The sequence below is a fragment of the Trichomonas vaginalis genome, chromosome VI (assembly GCF_026262505.1).
Source record: "Trichomonas vaginalis G3 chromosome VI, whole genome shotgun sequence".
Lineage (NCBI taxonomy): Eukaryota > Parabasalia > Trichomonadida > Trichomonadidae > Trichomonas > Trichomonas vaginalis.
Genome location: NC_067208.1, coordinates 14,147,555 through 14,169,574, shown reverse-complemented (window position 1 = coordinate 14,169,574; position 22,020 = coordinate 14,147,555). Strand labels below are relative to the sequence as shown.

The following is a 22,020-nucleotide window of genomic DNA, read 5'->3' as shown; positions in this document are numbered from 1 at the left end:
AAATAAGCCTTTAAACAAAATCAATTATGTCATTTCCTATTGCAATTTTCGTTATGAAGGTGTGCTACACATTAATATCAGATGTGCGTAAGTGTACTCTTATATATTTAATAATAAAAGAAAATAATAAAAACGTTTTTTTTTAAAACAAATAGAAAAATAATAATAAAAAATCAAATAAGTTGTTGTATCTTTTCCAAAGAACTAACAACGATATTAACTAAGTCATTATCGAATCCTATATCTTTTCCTGACGAAATCAGTTCCTTGAGACAAAGAGCCAACTGGTACATCTTCAATTTTGAGTCGTGTTTTATTTCTTTTGCTCTTTCTGCGTTACTTTGTTCCTCGTGAATTGCTTCTTTTGTCTTCTTTATTGACTTCGAAATCCAGTTGACATTTGTTGCAATTCCGCACAAAACGCCATTGTTGTATGATCCTCTCAACAAATACTCCCTCGGCTTGTCGAAAATCAAGACAACTTTCGCGTTTATGTCTCCTTTCTTGTCAATTGCTTTTCGAAGGATGTCTGTGACTCTTTTTCTGTCTTTCTCGCGACAGACTGATTCAATGGAGCTCCAGTTGAACGTGATCTGTCCTGAAGCCATTGGTGGCTTGTTGAATGTCCTCTTTGGCTCATTCGCGTCTTCGAAGAACCAATAAAACATTTTTGTTGAGCCAAGGAAAGATTCGGCCTTTTTCATCATGTCTGACATAGCTAGAAGACTCTGCTTCTTTGTATTGTTGTTATAAATGAAGAGAATCATTTTGTCATTGATAACAGCGATAATGATCTTAAACCAAGTCATTGTTTTGATCTTGCCAGCTAATTGGACATCAAATGACACGTAATTGCCTTTTTCGTCTTTGATGGACTGTATCTTGGCTTGGATGCTGTTGACTGTCTCATGTGGAGCTTTGTTTGTGATTAATGAAATTATATCGTTCAATTGGCCGGTATTTGGAAGCTTTCCTTGGCTGTCAATGACTGTACAATCCTTTGTGGCCATGTCTGAGAGGATTAATATGAAGTCTGACTCTAAATTATTGATGGTATTTGTTATCTGCTTAATATGGTCTTCTGAAGAGATAGCTCTCAGCTGTCTGAGTTCTCTACTTGCGAATATGAAGTAGTTTCCATCGCTTGCGGCTTTAATCATGACATAATTTACAGGATGGCCTAAACTTGATACCAATCTTATGCTGATTTGGTCTTCTTTATCAAGGAGGTCTTCGAAATTAATATTTTTATCATCTTCGTAAATTACATCCAAAAGTGAAGTGATCACACCGTTGTAACCCAATTCAATGGACAAAAGAGAAGGATGGACTAAATCCATATTCTTGGAGACTTTATGGAGTCCAAGGAAGTCGCTTGCCATCCTGAGATCGTCGTGAGCGGCTTTGAGCTTTTGAGAACGTCTATAATAACTTGATACATCTTCAACTAAGTACAAGTATATGTTTTGAGCGATTGTTTTATCGTAATAACTAGTACTCGATATAGATACGCACTCGTCTTGGCCATTTGACCTTGTAAACATCACGACATAAGAATTTAATTCTTGTCTACCGTTTGTTGTAAGGATTCTTGACTTGATCTCTGGGGAGATGAGTTCGAGGAACTTATCTATGATCTCCTGGTTGATATCCATGTCATAGATCTTTCCAGTTGCCCTTAAAAAGTGGCTTGGATTTCCTACGCACTCAACCAACGAGAAAATCTCGGTTCTTTCGAGCAGGTTGTGTACTCTCATGAGAGATCTTGCATCTACGCGTGAAGAAAGTACGGAATGATGATAAGAAACTAACATCGACATAATAAAGTGAAATGTGTTCTCTGTAACGCAAAGACTGAGGTGATTTGCGATCTGTCCGGTCAATACAATGTATGCTACGTTAGCTACTTGGAATCTGTTCGTAGTAAACATATAATCTCCGATATGTTTTTGAGAAATGGTCGTAGGACCTTTATGTGTTGGCATTTTGCGAATAATACTATCGACAATGGGTTGTGTGTCATCAAACTTCGAAAATTTGACGATTTCTTCGATTTTATTTCCAGTTATTGTAATAACATCTAAAGAAGCGAAGTCCAAACGCTTGAAAATCATCGAAATGAAGTTCTTGAATGCATCTAGAGTAGGTGGGATGTAAGCAATTTGGTTAATTATGCCTAAATGCATACAATCTATGTAAGAAAGGTGTAAAGAGTAAGATCCGAACGGTAAATCGTTTTCTACGTTTGACTTGATTTCAACATTCGCCTTTTTATCGAAGTGGTTGAAGGAAATATCTGCTTTTGGAAGTCCATTTTCGTAAGAGATGGTAATCGGAAGTGGAGTAGGCTCGATTGAGTCATCAAGATGTATTTGGGCACCTTCGATGACGGTATTAAGCGGTTCCGCAATTTCTTCATATCTTTCAATCCAATAAGCAACGAAGAAAAATCTGGAAAGAGTGTAAACGAAGAGATGTGACAGTTCTGTATACTCTGCTGTGCGTTTTATGCCGATAACTATTTGCTGGTTCTTTTTTGTTTCTTCTGCTAAGTCAAGGAGTTTAGATAGCTTACGTTTATTGGCGAAACTGAGATTTGCTGGTGATGTAAGGTCGATTTTTGTGTTGGAGACAAACCAAAATCGAGATCCAGTGCCGTCATTAAAATTGAACGGTAAAAAGAAGAAATAAACCCTCAAAGACATGAGGATTATAAAGAGTAGTATTGATAGATACACAACGTTCTTGTAAAATGTTAAATCCATCTTATGACAAATTGGATTTGAAATTGAAACGTTATATTGAGAATAAACACTGGCAGATGATTTTCCTTGTATCAAAGAATATGAATATGGTAACATATTATAGCCAGGTTGATCGTGTGAAGATAAAATATATCTTATATTTGGTTGCATTTTAGAAACAGGCTCAAAGCCAAGGTTCATGTATTTATTAATGACTTTCTCATCTAATAATGAATCTGGTATATATAAAAATTTATTTGTTTTATCTGTAAAATTAATTTTCTCGAGAATATGAATATTGTTAACGGGAACATTAATAATGCAATCTAATCTCCATATTTTTGTATCCTGTGGTTTTGTTGTGACTAGAAAATCGGAATGATCAACAATAACTTGTTTTCTCATATCAAAAGCAGAAGAAAACTTATCGTTGAGATTCTCAATATCTATCTTCACATAATATTTAGGCTTCTGGCACCATATTAATGATAATAGTGCAAAAAGCATAAATTGCAAAAGTGACAGCAAGAAAATAAAAAAAAGTATATGTTATATAAAATCAATATTTAGGTGTTATTTCGATTAGACCCTTTATTTTTGTAAAATATTGCTTTTAATTAAAATAATTTCATCAATAATCAATAAATTGAGCCCAAATTCAACTGTTTAGCAATGATTACTGTTTTACTATTAAATAATTCTTTCAGATTGGTTAGATGTAAACTTGTTTCAATCCGGATTTTTGACATTTCTTACGTTAAATCTACAAAATTTTTCACAATTGTCAAAAATTCGTTGATGTCTCTCTCAGCGCGAACTTTGCGAACGCCGAGGAGACAGCGCATAATTGTTGTTCCTAGACCACCTGCTTATGCAGCTACACCAATATATGCGATGTCAGCGGTATATAGATCACTACAAACGCCTGCATCTGAAAGAACACTGTTAAACATTGAAGCAATTTACTCATATTTGAAAAATTGGCCAGTATTTACATCTCTTGTATCTAATGAAAAGATTCAAAAAGATATTTGCAAAGCAATTCAACTAGAAAAATACGATGATGGAGAAATAATATATAAACTCGACGATTTATCGGATGGATGGTATCTCATATACTCAGGAAATGTAATACTAGTTGAAAAGTGCGATTACCCGCCAACAGATCCCGATGAACAATTATCAGAAAAATATTTTAGAAGAATTCACAATCCATACTTGAAAAATCAAAATTTTCGGATTGTTCGTAGAGCTACAGTATCAGAAGATATCGGAAGACAAGAAATGATGTCAAATTCTTTCCGAAAGCAATATTGTTTGTCTGTTGGTACAACGGAAGTATTAAGAGTCGATCCATATACATTTAAATTTGTTTTAGATTCATACGAAAGCTTTATAGTTCAAGAAAGAGCAGGTTTAATCCTTCATATCAGAAAATTAGAACCTTTATTTGATTATCATGACATTTCTCAATATGTAGCTGAATCTTTGAAAGATATCAGCCTTGAAAGAGGTACGGTTATTAACAGATCTAATCCAATCGAAAACGGTTTTTTATTAATCCAATCTGGACTTATAAAAGTATATAGAAAGATAAACTTCTCAAATATTAGAGTATTACCAAGCTGCCTGAACGTCGGTGATCGAACAATTATCCTTCCAAATGGAATATCAGATCTTGTTTCAGGAACATACGGGGAAAGTACAATTTTGGCACTTCCCGAGATGTATACATCAACTGAATACGATTATAGAGCAGTTGTTGTGAAGAAAGTCAAAGGTCTGATCCTCCCATACAAAGATTTCTTTTCGCTAATTCCGATGACTGTCCAAAAAAAGATTTTAGCGAATGTCTTGGACACGAGGAACGAACAAAAAGTAGTAGACGACTATATAGATCATGAGAGGAAGAACATATGGAAGAGCTATCGCACGAAATGCTTTGATGAAGCGATCGAGATAAATTCCGTTTCCAAAAATTCATGTTATGATGATGTTTTGGCTAGAAGTCCACGTACACCTGATTCTATACCATCGTACAGGCCTAGAACGTATCATATTGCAAGAAGAACGATGCCATATTGATAAGGCAAAACCTTTAATTTTGTTGTTATGTTATATAATAAAATGATAATGTTATATCAATGATATTTTTCTGGTAAATAGCGATTCCTATCAATTATTGTATGGCGGATTTGAATACACATAGAATTTTTTGAATGCAAAGTTTTTTTTATTTTTATAAGAGTGCACGATAAGATAGAATATGCAAGAAGAATCTAATGCGGAATCATACTACCCTTCTCCAGAGCAGCTCACGGACATAAAGTTACCGAATGAGCTGCCGAACTTCGGAGATTTAGTGAATAAAAATCCAATCCAAGCAATTGCTGCTTTACGTAAATTTAGTGAGAATTTTACAGACCCGTACTATGTTGGCAAGCTCCTAGCTATTACTAAAATTATTAAACCAGATAAACGCACAGAGGCCTTATTTAATACCGGTATTCCAACGTTACCCATTCTGTATTTCTTCTTCTCCACGATGAATACAGAGTTCACGACAGTTCTCGACTCAGCGCAGGTTAATTTCTCATTAATCGCTTTCCCTAACGTTTCCTCTCAATTGAGGACGATATTTGCTGTATTTGCGGATACATACTTAGCTAAGAACCAAAATTGTCGAATGGCAACTTCTGAAATTCAATCAATTGCAATTTCTTTTGTAGCCTTTCATTCATTTTTCAACACAAAAACAATAATCCCACCTGAAGAATTTAAGAGCTATTACCACAAATCAGCTTTCCCAATAGAAAACGCGCTTTTAATTTACAATAATCTAATTGCAAGAGTTTACAAGATAAATTATACTTTTGGAGAATATAATGCACCAATCAATGTTACAATGTCTGGTCAGATCTCTTGTAAGCGATCACTTTTTAAGTTGGTTAAAAATATGTTCTTAAAAATCTCCGGATTCTGGCTTGATGTATACTCAGACTCGAAGGCAGAAAAACCCAAGATAAAATTACTATTGCACGACGTCAACTCTACAGTTTATAAGAAAGATGAAGATTATATCCTTGAAATTACATCGAATTCAAAATCCAAGCTTGTTATTGGACCAAATAAATTATACGATGAGACGAATTACATAATTACTGGTGATTCCAAAGACCAATTAGAAGAATGGAGACATGTAATTAACTTTGTAGCATTTCATTGCACACTCCATGCTCTGATCGATCAGGAAATTGCAAAAGGCGAAATTAACGGTGATTACTCTTTTGCACTTCAATCTAAGGCATGAGGATAATTTTGTTCGTTCATAATGCGTTTCACCTTTAAAATATTGTTATTTTTTATTTAAAAATGTATTTTTTTTTAATAATATCAAACAAAATAATTTATTTAGAACTTATATGAAAACAAATGTTAGGAATCTCATTTCCTAAGCCTGGATGATATAATATGTTTTGCCGCAATCTCAATCATACAACAGGCATCTGATTTATCAAAATATTTCTGTTTAGAAAGATAATCACTTTGTGTCAGCTTAATATACTCCATTAATGTGCTTTGTTGTGATGTTCCTTTCAGACATTCTTTGATAATTAAAAGATTTTTTTCGAGATATGACTGAAAATCAGCTTTCTTTGGAAAGTGATCAAAATCAGAATCCGATGAATCAGAATAATCGCTAATTGTTTCTGTGTCTATTGACTCTTCTTCCTCTTCATCTGAATCGGATTTTCCAGAAATGTTATTCTTAATCTCGTGATTAAAATTATTACTTAAGTGTGCCGAGCCTGAATCGCTATGATCATCACCTAAACTGGAATTAACGTTTTCTGATGAAATGGAATTTTTTGACACTTGGTTAAAATATGTTTTTTCTTCGGGAACTTTTACTTCTTCTTGATGTTGCTTAGTAATCGCTTGGTTTTTGTGAAGAGGTAAAGATGGGGTTTGATTTGAAGCACTATATTGATCACTTCTGGATAAGCTTAACATCGACTCACTAGTTGACATTGATTGGTATCTATTAGAGAACTTGTTGTTAGCTTGAACAAATTTATTTTTCTCATTCCCGATTTGATCATTCTTATTAGCATCAAATTGTCTTACATTTTTCTTGTCTGTAGTGTTCTTACTAGTATTCATCTCTTGTTGACACTTGCATTTTTTATTTTCTTTGCAACAACCAGATTTCTTAATTTGAGCGTTTATTTGGTCTAATATCTGTTGAGTTTTCTCTGAAATATACTTCATTCTGTTACTATTTTTAGTTTCAGAAAAAGAGGATGAATCATCCTGATTTTGAAGTTGATTATCTGTATATTCATAAGAATAAGATTGACTATAAGAACTTTCAGCTGAGTAATCAGCTGAATGATCGATAGAATTCGTTAGATGTATTTGTGTTTCTTTTTTAGGCGATAACGATTCGTTATTAAGATCTTTCGATATTCCTTGATTTGAAAACAATACTCTTGACTCTGTAGTTAGATGTAACTCTTTCAATTGATTTAAGTCTGCAATTTGAGTATTTGTATCAACAGTAGTTCTATTTGACTCCTCTATATCAATATCTGGGAGTGTTTGGAACTTTATTTCAGATTTATGAACTTTATTTTTAATTTCCTCACTTGATATGGTTGATGTATCATCATCGCAGTATCTTTCGATTATGCTAACAGATTGAATCGATTTCGGTTTCAAACTTTGCTTTCCTTCTAGATCAATTCCATACTTATTTAAAATTTCTGAGAGTTTTTTGTTCATTGACTCTGTTTCTTTTAGTTTTTCTTTTAGTTGTGATTTCTCGTGTGATTTTTTGGACGATTTTTCCTTTAAACTTTCAAGATATTGGATTTCTTCGCTCACATCAATAACATCTGGTGACGTATGTTTGTTTGCAATAAGATCTTGAATATCATCAAGGAGTGGATCTGGTTTTCCACTTTTTGGGATCATTCAAGCCTATATTGATTAAAATTAAACGGTCACCAAATGCAATTCCAGATGTTAGTCTTGAGTTTTAAGAAAACTCAATATGTGTAAATTGATTGATAATAAGAATGAAAGTATTTAATGTATTGAATACATGCAAAAATATTCAAATAAGGTAGTCCAGATAAATTTTCTCGCTCAGTTTTCAATTTTACTAATGGATATATACTTATCACCTGCTATGAAACTTGCTTACATGGAATAGCGGAAATCTATCAAGGCATTTTGGAAATATTATCATCAAAATTATATTTCTTTAATTTATATGAAACAGATATTCATTTTATCAATAGATTTGCTGTGTATATTAAATTCTGGATTACTTTAGGAGTGAGAAAGATTTAAGGAATCTTACTTTAATTCCTTATATGAAAGGATTGTTATCACAAATATATTCTTTACCCGTATGTGTAGATTCACCTACTCTAATATATAATGAGATAATTAAGCATATCAAGATAATTGGGAAAAGAGTTATATCAAAAATGGGTTTAAGGTGAGTTACTATAAGAAAATCTTTATATTGCATTCTGTTTATGAAGTTTATATCGAATATTTCTTTTGTAACCTCTTGTCTGTTGTGATAGAAACCAAAATTGAGATGATTTTCTGATTTATGATGTTTTTGAGATATGGATAATGTTTAAATTGTATAGTAGATAGTAATGTTTGCATTCATCGAGCTTTAGAACAATGTACTTTTTCCAAAAAAAATTCAAAAAAATCTTTGCCAAGGTAAAAAATATTAGGGCTGTACAAAATCGAGAAAAACATTGCCGTGCGGTAATATAGGGTCAAAAAAATCGCGCCTCGGCGGCTCCGCCGCCTCGGCACTATTAAGTGCGCATTATATTTAATATGTCCTTCTTTTTTTTTCTTTTTTCTTCTTCTTCTTTTCCTTTCCTTCTTCCTCTCCTTCCTCTTCTTTCCTTCTCCTTCTCTTTTTACAACAACGTCGAAGATCTTCGAATTTGATTGTTGGAAAAGCATCTATTTCAGATAAAGGATGCCTTTCTCACAGTCAACATACGAGGGTCCTGGCTGAAACGTTCTCAAAAAGCCTGAGATGGTAATTCTCTGATCACTCATAGCTGGGCAGGTAGTCATTGCTGACAATACCTGTCTTTATGCATGCACGCTTTCATGTATATGGGTTTACACTATCAATTCGCAAAGTTGTTCCGAATTCTTCCAAAATGGAAGGACCCGAAACAACTTTGCTTGTTAACGATACAGACGCATTACTTTGCATTGATACTGTGCTGAGTTGTGTAGAAAGTTTGATTAGAGTTGTTTTGTTCTGGTATCTCTCATCTTCTGATGAGAGAAATCAAAGCAACACAACTCTAATGAGTTTGTTTTCACTCATTTGTATGTAGGTTTTTAGTTCGATTGGAGCTGCTTCATAATGAGATCTCTCATCAATTGATGAGGGAGATCATAACAAAGCAGCTCTAATGTATATGCTCGTATTAACCGGGTTGTAATGCGTTGTAACGTCAGCTTGTAGTTTGTTTGGGGCCACTTCACATTGAGATGAGAAGAAATGATTAAAGGACTCTGAAAGGCTTTGGCCATTGATGTTGTAATTGCATTACTTGGAACTGGCTGGATGCTAAGCTGTGTAGAATGTTCGATTAGAGCTGTTTTGATATGATTTTTCTCATCATAAGATTGGAGGAATCATAGCAAAACAACTCTAATGGGTTTACCATCATCTACTTGTATGTAGATGTTTGGGAAATTGTCTTGTTAATCGATTTTCGAGATGACTTTCAAATGCTATAATCAAATGACAAACAAGTCTAAGATTTCTCGACAATACATCAAATCATGATGTTTGTAAGTGCGATGAGATTAGAGTTTTTGAAGGAATGACAAGAGAAGTAGGGAAGCTCGGCATTCGCCGAGCAAATTAAAAATTAACGTATGGATTAAATTTTAAGAGGAATTCAATTTTAATTACGAGTTGTTCAAATATTGATTAATATAAATTTATTAATAAGAATAAACAATTTTTGTTTTTGAATTTATTCAATTTATAGCTTTACATATAGTTTCAAAATTGTACAACTATGATTATTTCAACAAAAAATATCTTACTTTTTCACTTCACTTTCACCCTCACTTTTTCCGTAATTCAAATTTCAACATTATGTATTTTAATTCCTTATAGTATTTTTAACATAATTAATCAAATAATAATTGGAAGTTCTGAACTCACTTTTTCCGTAATTCAAAATCAAAAATATGAATAATATATCTATTTATTATATACTAATGCTATTTTCAACTAGAAGTGAGGTACGGTAATCTTACGGATTCCCGTAACTCAATTTTACGGAAAAAGTGCAGTAAACTACTCAATTTACGGAAAAAGTGTCGTAAACTATTGATGTGGCGGTAAAATCACGGTAATTCACGGAAAGCTATATGCGAAAATTTGAAATTATACAAAATCGAGCGAAACACTTTTAAATAGGTTGTTCTCGTATTTAAAATACTATTCCCAGATTTATTGTCGTCAGAATATTTCCAAATTTTTGCCGATTTACAAAAAAATGATTTACAAAGCATATTTTTAATCTAAAAAATTCCTAAAAAAAGGAACCGGTGTGCGGAAACCTCGGTAAATTACTGCGGTTCCCGTTGGGACTGCCATATAAAAATATCAATTTTATAATGAAAAATTAAAAATGGAAAAATTTTGGAAGAACAAATGTACATTATAATTGATGATATTGCAAATTGAATCATACTTTCAACATAAAAACTGCAATATTACTAATGATTTTATAATGAAAAATTTTTAACTTGTTTTAGGGGTTTTATTATTAAGTTTTTACTTGGTATCAACAAGGTTTAATGAATTTAGTGTAAATTCAAAGTATAAAAGAAATAATTTTTTTTTTGTGGATATACAAAAGGTTGTACGTAAAAAAGATATAAGAAGTTGGGATTGATAGGCATGGACAAACATAAAATTGAACATTTGAGCCTAAATCCATTAGAAATTAATGGAAATTTTTTGTATAATCACTTGATTGCAATATTTAACTAAAGACTCTCTAAGGTTTTTCTTGACAAATCAAAGGAAAGTGAATTCTTTTCTAAAATATTTATATTTATCGCAAATTTTGGTAATGTTTCATTTATTTGGATCTTGAACGTATCTGATAAGATGATTCGGCTTAAATCAGCCTAGATTTATGAGTCTTCACTTTATTTTGTAAATAAGGGAAAGCTGAGTTAGTGAAAAGTAGAAGTAATAAATTTAAAATGACTTTTACTCGAAAAAGACCCGACAAATTGGACCTGATATTTCTTGTCAGAAATCATTATATTCGCTTCATGCTACAACCATGAATTATAAGTTTCAGTCTTATCTGAAATCGTTAAGGGTGCACCCGTATGTACGTTTATTTGAGAGGAGGAGGATTACCCTCTCAATTTTGAGGGATTCGTTAGTTTATTTTCTCGATGAATATGCAATAAAATTTGATTTTTACCTTATGAATATACTTCATATAATATACACATGTTCATGTAAAAACTTTTTTCCAAAATCCTCAGGAATTAAGGGATTTTTGAATTTTAAGAATTTTTTTCGAATTTTTTCGAAAAAAAAATATTTTCAGAACAGCCTTAACGGCTAAGATTTAGGAACAATGTTAAGTATCAAAAAGAAAGGAAGTCTGATATAGACAACATATATCGTTGAAGGTTGAAAAAATCTCTAATATTTGAGCAAAAAATTTCAAATTTTAATTTTTTGAAAAAAGAGGCCACCCGTATGTACGTTTATTTGAGAGGAGGAGGATTATATTTTTGAAAGGGTGAAACATTATGAATATGTTAATTATATAATAATATGTATTATTATAAAAAAGAAAAAATAAAGCACGTTAAAATTTTTCTTTCTTGATTTTTTACAAAATCTACTTAGAATTATGCAAAATATGACTAAATAATTATAAATTTCAAGTTAAATTTTAATTTTGATAAATAATTTAAATTTCAAAATATCAAGTTCAGTTCGACTATGTATGTAGTAATTCCTCAATAAAGTGCCAAAACCCTATTAAAATATATGAACATTTTCAACATTTTAATGTTTTTATTTAAAAATTTGTTGGAATATGAGCTTCAAACAATTATTATGTAAATAAAAATAATTAAATATATGTATTTATTCGTATTACAACCGTAGTAAGTCGATTCTTCCTTTCTTCTACTGAGGTTTGAATTTGATTTCGAATTGTAAAGAGATTCAAAGGGAAAATACTAGCGGATAAAAGCTACCTCCATGAAAGGGTCATAATGGAGTCAAGTTGTATTTTTTGATATTTTTTGCTTTTCGAGCCTAAATAGGTAGCCAAGATAATGCCTAAAAATAAGGTTCTAAATTCTGAAGTTTACATGATCCTCTTGTGTGCACCCTTAAAATTTTTTTTGGGATCTCAAAAAAATGGGGTGCTCTTGTTCAGGAGCAAAAAATATGTCAGATGAAGAGGAGGAAGATCCCGAAGATGACTTCCAAGAAGTTGAAGGAATGCCTGGTCCTCCTGACCCTAAACCAGATCTCGAAAATCCATTATATTCACCTACTCATGTTTCAGTTTATTTCACTAATGACAATCCATTAGTCAACAAAAATAAATTTGAAGAAATTGATTTATCTCCAGTAAATGAACAATACGCTACAACCAGTAATTGAAAATTCAAATCATCATTAATTTCCATATGTAGACCTTTAACCAAAGATATCATCATCGTTTGCATCAATGATTTCACCTTTTATTAGTATATTATTAATATTTTAAGCACCATACGAACCCTTTCGATAGTATAATGAGTCTGACTCATTATAGCACGTATTACTTATTTTTTTTATCGAATTCTCACTAATTTCCTTGGAATATTTGAAATTTTTTATTATTTTAATAATGTTCACAAGTCTAGTGATTCTTTACAATAGCATCCAAGAAGAAACTCAAATACAATATATTGCCCACTAAAAATTACGAATATGAATATGATTTTTTAAAATTCTATTATTGTTCGTAACCAACAAGTGTTAATCGCAAACTCACTACAAGCAGTTTACTTATCACCTTGTCTCATTATTTATCATTATGTATTTCTCTATATCACCTTTACTTTCATCGCTTATAAAGCTTTTGTTTTTATATGTTATTGTTTTTAAAGATATTCAACGTTTTATTTTTGAATTTTAGTTGATTCTCATTTTCGCGAAATTCATTTTGATAATCTTTTGTTCTGAATACCACAAACTCCCAATAATATCAAAGATGATGCCAATTTTAACAAATGCTACCATATATGACTTATTTACAATTCAAAACGTTTTGAGTTTAAAATGATTGTGACTTACACGTATAATATATGATAGTTCAGTGACATAAATTATGAATATTTTATTAACAAAACACCAATGTTAAGCAATATATGAATTGTGAATCATTTGACGACAGATTACGAATCATCCCAAAAGTAGGAGAAGATAAATGGAAGACTATCCAATGTTATCCAAAATTTTTATGAAAACCATTCAATATAGAAAATAATTTGATATCATATTTGCCAATTAATCAGTAATTCATATATATCAAAGAGATTTATCATAGCTTTAATGATATATTACGATTTGCAATGACAAAATCTATAGATGCTTTAAATAATCTGATGAATTTTTTTAAGAAAATAAGAACTTAAAAACATAAGACATTATTGAACTAAAAAGAGTTATAAGAAAATTTTATTACAGAAATATAAAAGAAACAAACATACAGATATATAAAATAATAACAAAAAATAAAAAACTAAAATTCAAGGATGAGCAATTGCGTATTGTAGCAAAGCCTGAACGTTTTCACAATGATTTCTCTCGTAGACCCTCAAGAACTGTGAAAACTTGGGGTGTTCAGTCAGTTTCTCGGGCATTTTGAAAGTTTCATTTGAAATAATTTGGAGATTCTTCATCTGACCAATTTCGTGGTTTATCTGCTCATCTGTCATTTCTGGAGTGATCTTCTCGCGAACGAAGTTTGCAAGTGCTTCCGCGTGTGTCTTGCATTGTGCAATAAGTTCGTCAGGGCGTTGGAATTCGTCATTTGGCTTCGTTTTACAGTTTAAAACATCTGGATTGTGAGAAAGCGCTCTAAGTAACTCTATGTAGCCGTCATCGCGCTTGAACAGGGCCATGCGGTATGCGGAGACCATGGAAACAAGAATAAGCATGTAAGTGTTGAATTCTTCCTTATTATATTTCCACATAACCGAAAAAATCGTTGTAAACAAGTTTTTCCAGTTTGCACTTCCGAAATCTCTTATTTGGCCGAATATAAACATGATTGTGTATATTGTTCGGCCAATTATACTGAGAATTCTGTCATTTATGTTAGGAAGGTTGAGAAGGAAGCAGAGGCACTCGAGAACCATGGCTCCGATGGATCTTTCAACGCATGGAGTGACGAGAGCGTTGAAACAACTGTGGAATTGGGTAAAATCAAAAGATAATTTGGCAGATTCTGGATAATTATCAAAAAGGAAGGCAAAAGCAATGAGTAGTAAATGTAGACGATCTCCAGAATGAGGCGTGGCCGGAGCTGTCTCGATATGAGTAAATAATGAAATTGCCGCGGAAATGCAGACAGAATCAAGCTTTAAGTATGATAGCTCGAGGAATGTAAGTGCAGCGGCATCAACGAAAGGTTCGAATATTTGGAAATGTGCTGGCAATTCGTAATCCGACGGAATGAAAAGTCCAAGTTTAGCGGCGGCAGGGCGTGAGACTTTCTTGAAGAACGAGGTTTGTACGTGAGTGCAACAGACATAGAGTTGAGTGCATCTAGCAAGAAGATTCGCAACTAACGAATTAAAAATCGTCAAAACTTTGGGATTCAGTTGTCTAAATCGATCTGCGAATGGTCCATTAGGACGTTCGAGCTGAAGTAATAATGAAAAGAAGAGAATATGTAAATCGGATGCTTGCATTGAAAAATTAACAATTTGATCGACTTTTGCTATGAAGAAATCTGTTAATGCGTTTGTTTCTATATCGCAGGTGGCAACGAGAACAGAAAGAAGCACTATGACGCTCTCAGAATCACGTTGCGACAAAATTGTTTTGAAAAGATAATCAAAAAACCTATCTGCTTGCTGTAAACCGCATAAAACATTGATTGCATCAACTCCAAAAGTGCCTGTTCTCAGTCTTGGCCAGAGTGATTCGAATATCTGAACTAAAAGATACGAAGCGTTAAGTTTTTTCATTTTTGCGACCTTATCATTAGCTTGATCAGCTATTGTATCGATGCATCTTGAAATAAGATCACGAACAGCATCAAGCGAGTAATTCGAATATAATGCGTTCTGCATAACGGCAAATTCTGGTTTTAAGAGGAAAAATGAATGCCAGAAGTATGCATCTTTGGCTTTTTGATTTTGTGCTTGAGGGTTATTGCTTAAAAGTTCTGGAATAAGAGCAGAAAATTTGGTTTGCATTTATTTGTCACTTTTATTCTCATATTCCACGTTTTTCAATTCATTTCTACATAATTTTATAGGTTTCTTGTAATGTTTGCTACCAAAAACAATGTCTATTTCCCAATATAAAATTATCTATATGACAATTTGTAACCAATATTGGCTCTATTTCAACTTTCGATCTAATTTCTGATGAAAAAGTTGCAAGTGGATTATATATATCAAATGATGGCAAAATACTTCGTACGTAAAATATAATGAGCATTATTAAAATCTTCAAATAGACTAATATTTATGAGAAAAACAATATATCACTCATTTACTTGGTATTTAATCATTCATCTTATAGTCATACTAAATTTAAAAGGGATTAAAAGATTATATCAGCATATATCTATTTCAAAGATCATATTGAAAATGTAAGATTAAATTAATATATTTATATAAATGTATACCTATATTTCTGATGGTCTGCTATTATTTTCATGAAGTATGGGTTTTAATCTAGTTTGTTTCAGTTTATTCAAGAATGATATGAATAAAAGTATTATCTCTCTATCAGGAAGCCACATATAAAGCATCTTTCGAAAATCAGCCATAGTGTAATGGTTATCATGTAAGATTGTCGTTCTTTTGATCCGGGTTCGATTCCCGGTGGCTGAGATTTTTATTCATTTTTTTATTGAACTCAAATGAACGGCCAAGTTCTTAGAATGCAATTGCTATTATATCAAGAATCGATTGAACTTTAATGCCAGTTAGAGTGAGTATCTGAGTACATAAGTCCCCTGATGTTTTCCTTCACTACTTTTCTATTTCACTCCATCAATGAATCACATATTCCAGGATTTGAAAATATCATTATTTTGTTTGGAATCATTAATGTCAATGGAAAAATGTAGTTCGTTTGTGTGTTCAATAAAAAAATGAATAAAAATCTCAGCCACCGGGAATCGAACCCGGATCAAAAGAACGACAATCTTACATGATAACCATTACACTATGGCTGATTTTCGAAAGATGCTTTATATGTGGCTTCCTGATAGAGAGATAATACTTTTATTCATATCATTCTTGAATAAACTGAAACAAACTAGATTATAACTCATATTTCATGGAAATAATAGCATACCATAAAAGATATGCATTGATATATGTACTGAATCTATACTTCTTTACATTTCGTCATTTTAAAAAATATATCTGAACACTTTGTGTTATTATTAAGCCAACAATCAAAATCAATATTCTTACAACGGAAAAATAGAGTCAAATGATAGAAATATGATAGTAAAATAAAATAATAAATTTAATAAATCATTATAAAAGCATATTATTACCAAAATACTGCCAAATAAGTAGTTATTCCGTAGTTAAGTATTATCTAAACTCTGTATCAAATCTAATCATTTTCTGCCTTTTCTTCTTCTTCTTGTTCACCACCTACTTCCCAAATGCTAATATTGCGCAGCATTGTATTGTAAGCGCTACTAATTTCATTCTGGTCCTCAGGAGGTGCTTCTGAGAGGTGATCTCTCACTTCTTGTACAGTATGTTGGAGAATTTCGAAAGCTTCACCTTTTTCCTTGAGGTGTTCGTATCTGAAAACGGCAGAATTGAGAATTGTTCCTAATCTAACAGGATCAATTGGAGAAAGATTCTGCTCGCAAATTTCGATGGCTCTTTGATATGCAGTTTGGCCTTCAATGGTACCGTACTGCTTTTCAACTTGTAATGAAGTCTCTGCAATGTATCTATACATGTCTCCCTTCATCTTATAGTAGAAAGCAAGGGCAGCAGGGCCTTCAGCATGCGGAATAAGAATGCTATCAATAATATCAATAGCTTTTTGTGCTTGGTCAATGATCTTTGTGCCAACAAGCTCTTTATAATATTGAAGCTTATTTGCCTTTCCAGTAGCACCATCAGATAAGCACTGCTGATGATATGCATCGATGGTCCTGTATGATGCGCGGGAAGAATCGATCGCTGTTTTGTAGACAACGAAGAAAATTGTTCTTTCATTCTTATCTAAATCCTGCTTTTCTTCAAGAAATGTATCCATCATTTTAATACTGTCATCATCGCGGCCTAATCTGTTTAAAATTTTGACACCTTCTAAGATCTCTTCGATATTATCCATCACGCTATGTAAAGTTTTGTAAAGTTGTCAGTTTCGACAAAGATTTTAGAATTAAACCATCAAAATCTAACAAGTATAGTTAGTAGATCAAAAATTAGAATCTCTCTTCTTGACATTTCACTTTTGAAATTGATCAAGATTTTAGGAATTGACATTATACTTGAAACAAACTCAAAAAACGTCCTAACTTTAACAGTTCAGAAAGGAATGCTCGAAAAGATTGAATTACCTAAAGATCGCAATCAAATGATTCCAATTACTTTCACTTTCCAATATAATGTTTAAGTATCAAATAAAGTTCATCAACATAAGCAAATTTGCCCATAAAAACTATACATTTTTCATAAATTAAAATTTCATATTCCTTTTTAAAGTTCTCAATCTTAGAAATCTCAAAAATATTTGAAGATTTAACAAACAATACAAACAAACAGATTTATTATGAAGATTTGATCTCCAAAGGAGAAGATAAACCGAAAAATTTGTTCAATTCTCCTAAAACATCCAAGTGAATGGTTGCATCATATATTGGTTGCTTCAAAACATCACCTAGCATCATTAAAACATGCGGGAACAACCAAGAAGGACGAGAATTAGCAAATTCAGCCAATTCTTCCTCGCTAAAACGGAGTTCTTCGTCAAAAAGCTGTATAGTTGCTGCAGAATTGATCGAATCAGATAGGGTTCGTATCGATGCCCTGATCAAATTCGATTCTTCCTTAGAATCAGGGTTTGAATAGAAAAGAGCAGCAATTTTATAAACAGTATCAACAGGTACAAGGCACTTGAAGTGAAATGACCAATAAATTATGCATTGGACAGCTCCTAATGTAGAATAATTTGAATCAAACGTAAGATTCGAATAAATAAAGTCTTTCGCTTCTTGTGTCACTAGTTCTGGGTTGCAGAATGACAATACATAGAATCTAATGAAATAAAACACACTTTTGTGTAAATTATTTTCAGGAATTTTCGTAGTTGGATTCAAAAGTGAATTACTAAACAGCAAAACATCTGTTTCTGATACATCAAAGCTTTGCGCAGGCTGTTCGCATATAAATTTAACAAATTCATGTAATTCGGCGTCTTCTGCTTTATCTGATGGTTTAAAATGGTTTAATATCTTGAGAATAGATATATCCGACCACGCATCAGGGTAAGAAATGAGTGAATCTTTGAAATCAAGTTGATTTATCGAAGGATGATGTAAAATAATCGAAGCAAACTCGGTCAAAGGGGTCATATCCTTAAGATTAGAGTTAGAAATGATGAGATTAATAAGATCTGGTATAGGAAACCTATGTTTATTTGGGATAATTATAGGTAAAACTAATTGACAAAGAGTTGGGGCACCTGCAAGCATAATTAGTAACTTTGACGCTTCCTTATTACCACCTCTGCAAACGCAGTCGACCAAAGGCGTTAATATTTTGATTTGATTTTGAATAAAAGTAATTATTTCAATAGGATCAATAATCAAGAGTTTTTGAGTCATAAGCATAAGTTCATTATCTCCAGTTTCAAGTAATGATAGTATTGTCGGTAGAAATTGCGGATTTTTGAATAAAATGAAAGCAGATTTTTCATCATTTTTAACAATTTGACTTAAAAGCATAATAACTGTTGGATTTATATCACCTGGTAATCCTTTTTTAGATAATAATTTTAAGAAAAAAGGTAAACCATTTTGAATTATGTAAGAACCGTATTCACCGCTGAAAGACATCAATTCCTGGAGTGTACCGGATACGGCAGTAACGTTATCCTTCTGAGCACGCTTCAAAATATCATCAATTTTCTTAATTTCACTTGCTTTCATTTTGTGAATTTTTTTTGTTGTAATCAAAACGTGACAGATTTTAGCAAAATTGTATGAGCACTTTCTTGTGTTTATTGATATTCTTTCACATTTAATCAATACAGTTAATAACATTTAAAAGAAATTCAAAATAAACATATAATTATATCAAATTTCTTTGAGATTTTTTTTTGGATATCCATATATGACTTATTTACAATTCAAAACGTTTTGAGTTAAAGGTAACTAAACTACTTTCGCCGATCCGATTTGCTCCATATTTAAAATATAGCTTGCATATGTAGAAGAAAAGCTAATTTTGAAGTACGCCCGAAATCCACCAACAGGATTTCGAGCTACTAAAAAGGTACTTTTAAATGTGATTTTTTTTATAAAAAATTAAATTTATTTTAAGATCAGACTAAAAACTAATTTTATGGAAAATCTATATCGACAAATTTATTACTTATTGGGTATATAGATTTTTTGATTATGGCGATTATGTCTGATATGCTTCCAATAAGCCAAAACACATTTCATACTGATTTCTATAAAAGGTATCTTTATTATAGAAGTGTAAGCTATATCTGTTTGTTTTTTTATTATAACAAATTCAAAATTCTCTTATAAGGACTAGATGAAATCTGTATTATTAAATCATTAGCTAAATGAAGGTTCAAATAGAAAGTAAATATCAATTTATATGATACTGAAACCAAATAGTTCTTTTAATAAAAGATAACACGCTGAAAATTATTGAGTATTTGCAAATCTCAAAAATCTATTGGTGAATTTGGCTCAACTTTTAAAATTATAACATCCATATCAAATCATAAAAGCAGACAAAAATTAAAGCCAAACCTATCGGCCAATTTTTTTTTGATATTTTGATTTTTGAGGTATACTTTTAAAAGTGGATTTAAAGCACTGATGAAAAAACATTAACTTCTGTCGTTATGATTATTGATTTAGACAATAATGATTTTAATCTTTGATTATCAAAACACTAAAGTCATCTTTTTAACATTTGCTTGGTAGCATTAACTCAAGTCTAAAGTACTATTTTATGTGGCACTCTTAGAATTTTTGTATTCATTGTACACGCTGAAATAGTACCATTAAAGTTATGGCGGACTTTCAAAAAATAGTTTGGTCACCTTTTTTTGGATTGAGGTTATGAAGATATCATAATGTAAATGATTCAGATTTGAATAGCTTATGTGTACCATAATCAGAAAATTCTATTAGGTCTACTTTTGACCCTCTCAATTTTCTCATCACGATTCCTCTCATAGAGGAATCTAATTTCATAAAATACATAATTCAATATGGTCAGGCATATAAATTAATAAAGAATAGTTCATAAAAGTAATTTTATTCTCAGATCACTTGTTTCATTTATTTAAAGCAAGGCCATTGTAATGCTCATCAGAAACTGCTTCTAACCATTCTGTAGAAGAGTTTGGAGCTTTTGGCTGAACTGAAATGTGAGAAAACCAAGAATCTTTCATTGCACCATGCCAATGTTTAACTTCTGGGGAAATTTCGACAACATCACCAGGCTTGAGAAGTCTTGGCTCCTTTCCATCTTCTTGATACCAACCAAAACCACTGGTGCAAAGCAATATTTGATAAATTCCATGATGAATATGCCAATTGTTTCGGCATTCTGGTTCAAAGGTAACATTTAAAATCAATGCTCCTTTATCAGAGAGTAGACTGATATAGCTTTGACCAGAAAAGAATTCAGCAAACTTTTCATTCTTTGGACCTGTTTCAAACTGTCCAAGGTAAGGAATTTCTTTCTTTTGTGACTTCTTAGGAGTATATCTGAGCCACATCCTCCGTTGCTAATTTTATCAGCCGATTTTAGTTCAAACTCAATTGGTGAATCTTTCAAAGCATAAGGGGACTTTTCGAAGAGAGTTAAAGTATCATTAGCACCATCGGCAGCAGCAGCCATGCATATTGAAAGCTCATCAACAATTCCTGCTTGAAGAAATGTCCAATTGATTGTTGCACCACCATGAACACTCAGTACATTAACTTTAAAATCATCTTTCAACTTCTTTACGAGAAGTAATAAATCGACTTGCTCCTTTCCAACCATAATGTATGAAATTTTGGACCTTCTCAAGTAATTTCGATATTGCGGAGAAGCTTTCTCTGTCAAAACCTCAATAACATGAAAGTTGGTATTTGGCTTCATTTCAACAAAGTTTTGTTTCCATCCCAATTTACCTGCTGGATCAACAACGATTAAATATGGTCTGGCTGCACTATCGTCAATATAATCACCATCAACCACTTCAGTTTCATCAGGGTTAAGTTCGGGTGTGGTAACAAAGAACCCCTTTACTGTTTTTCTACCGACTATGCATGCATCTGGCTTATAGGTATCATTTGTCCAACCATAATCTTTACATGTGGCAATTCCTGCTTCGGTGTGCATGAAATCACCAATAATCTTACCATCAAGGGCTGATATCATATGGATGAATATGAATGGTCTGTCTTCAGTCATTATTAAAAATGAAATGACTTTTTTTTGAATTGATAATTGTTGTATTCAAAAAATTGAATGTGAATTCACATCATTAATCCAATATAACACAATTAATATTTTGCTGTATATTAATACATATTTTATTAACACTAAAAATTTAAATGAGTGTGTGAATTCATATTGAAAAATCAAAATTTTCCCTGACCATATTGAATTGTGACAAACCATATCTACTAGTGTATTTAATAAATGCCAAATCTCTAGATATGGACATAGGAGAGGGCAACGAGGATGATTGATCAAATAT

The 22,020-nt window shown here is 32.0% G+C and overlaps 9 protein-coding genes and 2 non-coding genes across 11 annotated transcripts, besides 5 other annotated features; 4 read left to right on the top strand and 7 right to left on the bottom strand.

The window, feature by feature from the left end:
• Positions 1 to 124: 124 nt before the first annotated feature.
• On the bottom strand, positions 125 to 3,260 carry TVAGG3_0862820 (phosphorelay sensor kinase protein; the record flags this gene model as incomplete). Its single annotated transcript, XM_001324570.2, has 1 exon — positions 174 to 3,251. One exon carries the CDS (start codon positions 3,249 to 3,251, stop codon positions 174 to 176), a length of 3,078 nt encoding a protein of 1,025 aa, XP_001324605.1.
• A 265-nt stretch (positions 3,261 to 3,525) lies between these two features.
• On the top strand, positions 3,526 to 4,840 carry TVAGG3_0862810 (cyclic nucleotide-binding domain containing protein family; the record flags this gene model as incomplete). Its single annotated transcript, XM_001324569.1, has 1 exon — positions 3,543 to 4,829. One exon carries the CDS (start codon positions 3,543 to 3,545, stop codon positions 4,827 to 4,829), a length of 1,287 nt encoding a protein of 428 aa, XP_001324604.1.
• Positions 4,841 to 5,000: 160 nt separating this feature from the next.
• Positions 5,001 to 6,095, top strand: TVAGG3_0862800 (regulation of ARF protein signal transduction; the record flags this gene model as incomplete). The annotated part of the gene is made up of 1 exon (XM_001324568.1): positions 5,011 to 6,054. The coding sequence occupies one exon, from the start codon at positions 5,011 to 5,013 to the stop codon at positions 6,052 to 6,054; it is 1,044 nt and encodes a 347-aa protein (XP_001324603.1).
• Positions 6,096 to 6,139: 44 nt separating this feature from the next.
• TVAGG3_0862790 (uncharacterized protein) lies at positions 6,140 to 7,752 on the bottom strand (the record flags this gene model as incomplete). Its single annotated transcript, XM_001324567.1, has 1 exon — positions 6,189 to 7,721. One exon carries the CDS (start codon positions 7,719 to 7,721, stop codon positions 6,189 to 6,191), a length of 1,533 nt encoding a protein of 510 aa, XP_001324602.1.
• A 751-nt stretch (positions 7,753 to 8,503) lies between these two features.
• Positions 8,504 to 10,420: a mobile genetic element.
• Positions 8,553 to 8,703: a mobile genetic element.
• Positions 9,036 to 9,295: a mobile genetic element.
• Positions 10,421 to 11,156: 736 nt separating the features above from the next.
• Positions 11,157 to 12,197: a mobile genetic element.
• A 58-nt stretch (positions 12,198 to 12,255) lies between these two features.
• On the top strand, positions 12,256 to 12,474 carry TVAGG3_0862740 (uncharacterized protein; the record flags this gene model as incomplete). Its single annotated transcript, XM_001324566.1, has 1 exon — positions 12,256 to 12,474. One exon carries the CDS (start codon positions 12,256 to 12,258, stop codon positions 12,472 to 12,474), a length of 219 nt encoding a protein of 72 aa, XP_001324601.1.
• Positions 12,475 to 13,528: 1,054 nt separating this feature from the next.
• Positions 13,529 to 15,284, bottom strand: TVAGG3_0862730 (uncharacterized protein; the record flags this gene model as incomplete). Its single annotated transcript, XM_001324565.2, has 1 exon — positions 13,608 to 15,284. One exon carries the CDS (start codon positions 15,282 to 15,284, stop codon positions 13,608 to 13,610), a length of 1,677 nt encoding a protein of 558 aa, XP_001324600.1.
• A 573-nt stretch (positions 15,285 to 15,857) lies between these two features.
• Positions 15,858 to 15,929, top strand: TVAGG3_0862720. Its single transcript has one exon. It is a non-coding gene; the product is annotated as a tRNA-Asp (tRNA).
• A 275-nt stretch (positions 15,930 to 16,204) lies between these two features.
• TVAGG3_0862710 lies at positions 16,205 to 16,276 on the bottom strand. Its single transcript has one exon. It is a non-coding gene; the product is annotated as a tRNA-Asp (tRNA).
• Positions 16,277 to 16,557: 281 nt separating this feature from the next.
• TVAGG3_0862700 (protein domain specific binding) lies at positions 16,558 to 17,424 on the bottom strand (the record flags this gene model as incomplete). Its single annotated transcript, XM_001324564.2, has 1 exon — positions 16,669 to 17,409. One exon carries the CDS (start codon positions 17,407 to 17,409, stop codon positions 16,669 to 16,671), a length of 741 nt encoding a protein of 246 aa, XP_001324599.1.
• Positions 17,425 to 17,848: 424 nt separating this feature from the next.
• Positions 17,849 to 19,228, bottom strand: TVAGG3_0862690 (armadillo (ARM) repeat-containing protein family; the record flags this gene model as incomplete). Its single annotated transcript, XM_001324563.1, has 1 exon — positions 17,849 to 19,228. One exon carries the CDS (start codon positions 19,226 to 19,228, stop codon positions 17,849 to 17,851), a length of 1,380 nt encoding a protein of 459 aa, XP_001324598.1.
• A 217-nt stretch (positions 19,229 to 19,445) lies between these two features.
• Positions 19,446 to 20,368: a mobile genetic element.
• Positions 20,369 to 20,568: 200 nt separating this feature from the next.
• Positions 20,569 to 21,842, bottom strand: TVAGG3_0862670 (cupin domain-containing protein family; the record flags this gene model as incomplete). The annotated part of the gene is made up of 1 exon (XM_001324562.1): positions 20,901 to 21,731. The coding sequence occupies one exon, from the start codon at positions 21,729 to 21,731 to the stop codon at positions 20,901 to 20,903; it is 831 nt and encodes a 276-aa protein (XP_001324597.1).
• Positions 21,843 to 22,020: the final 178 nt, after the last annotated feature.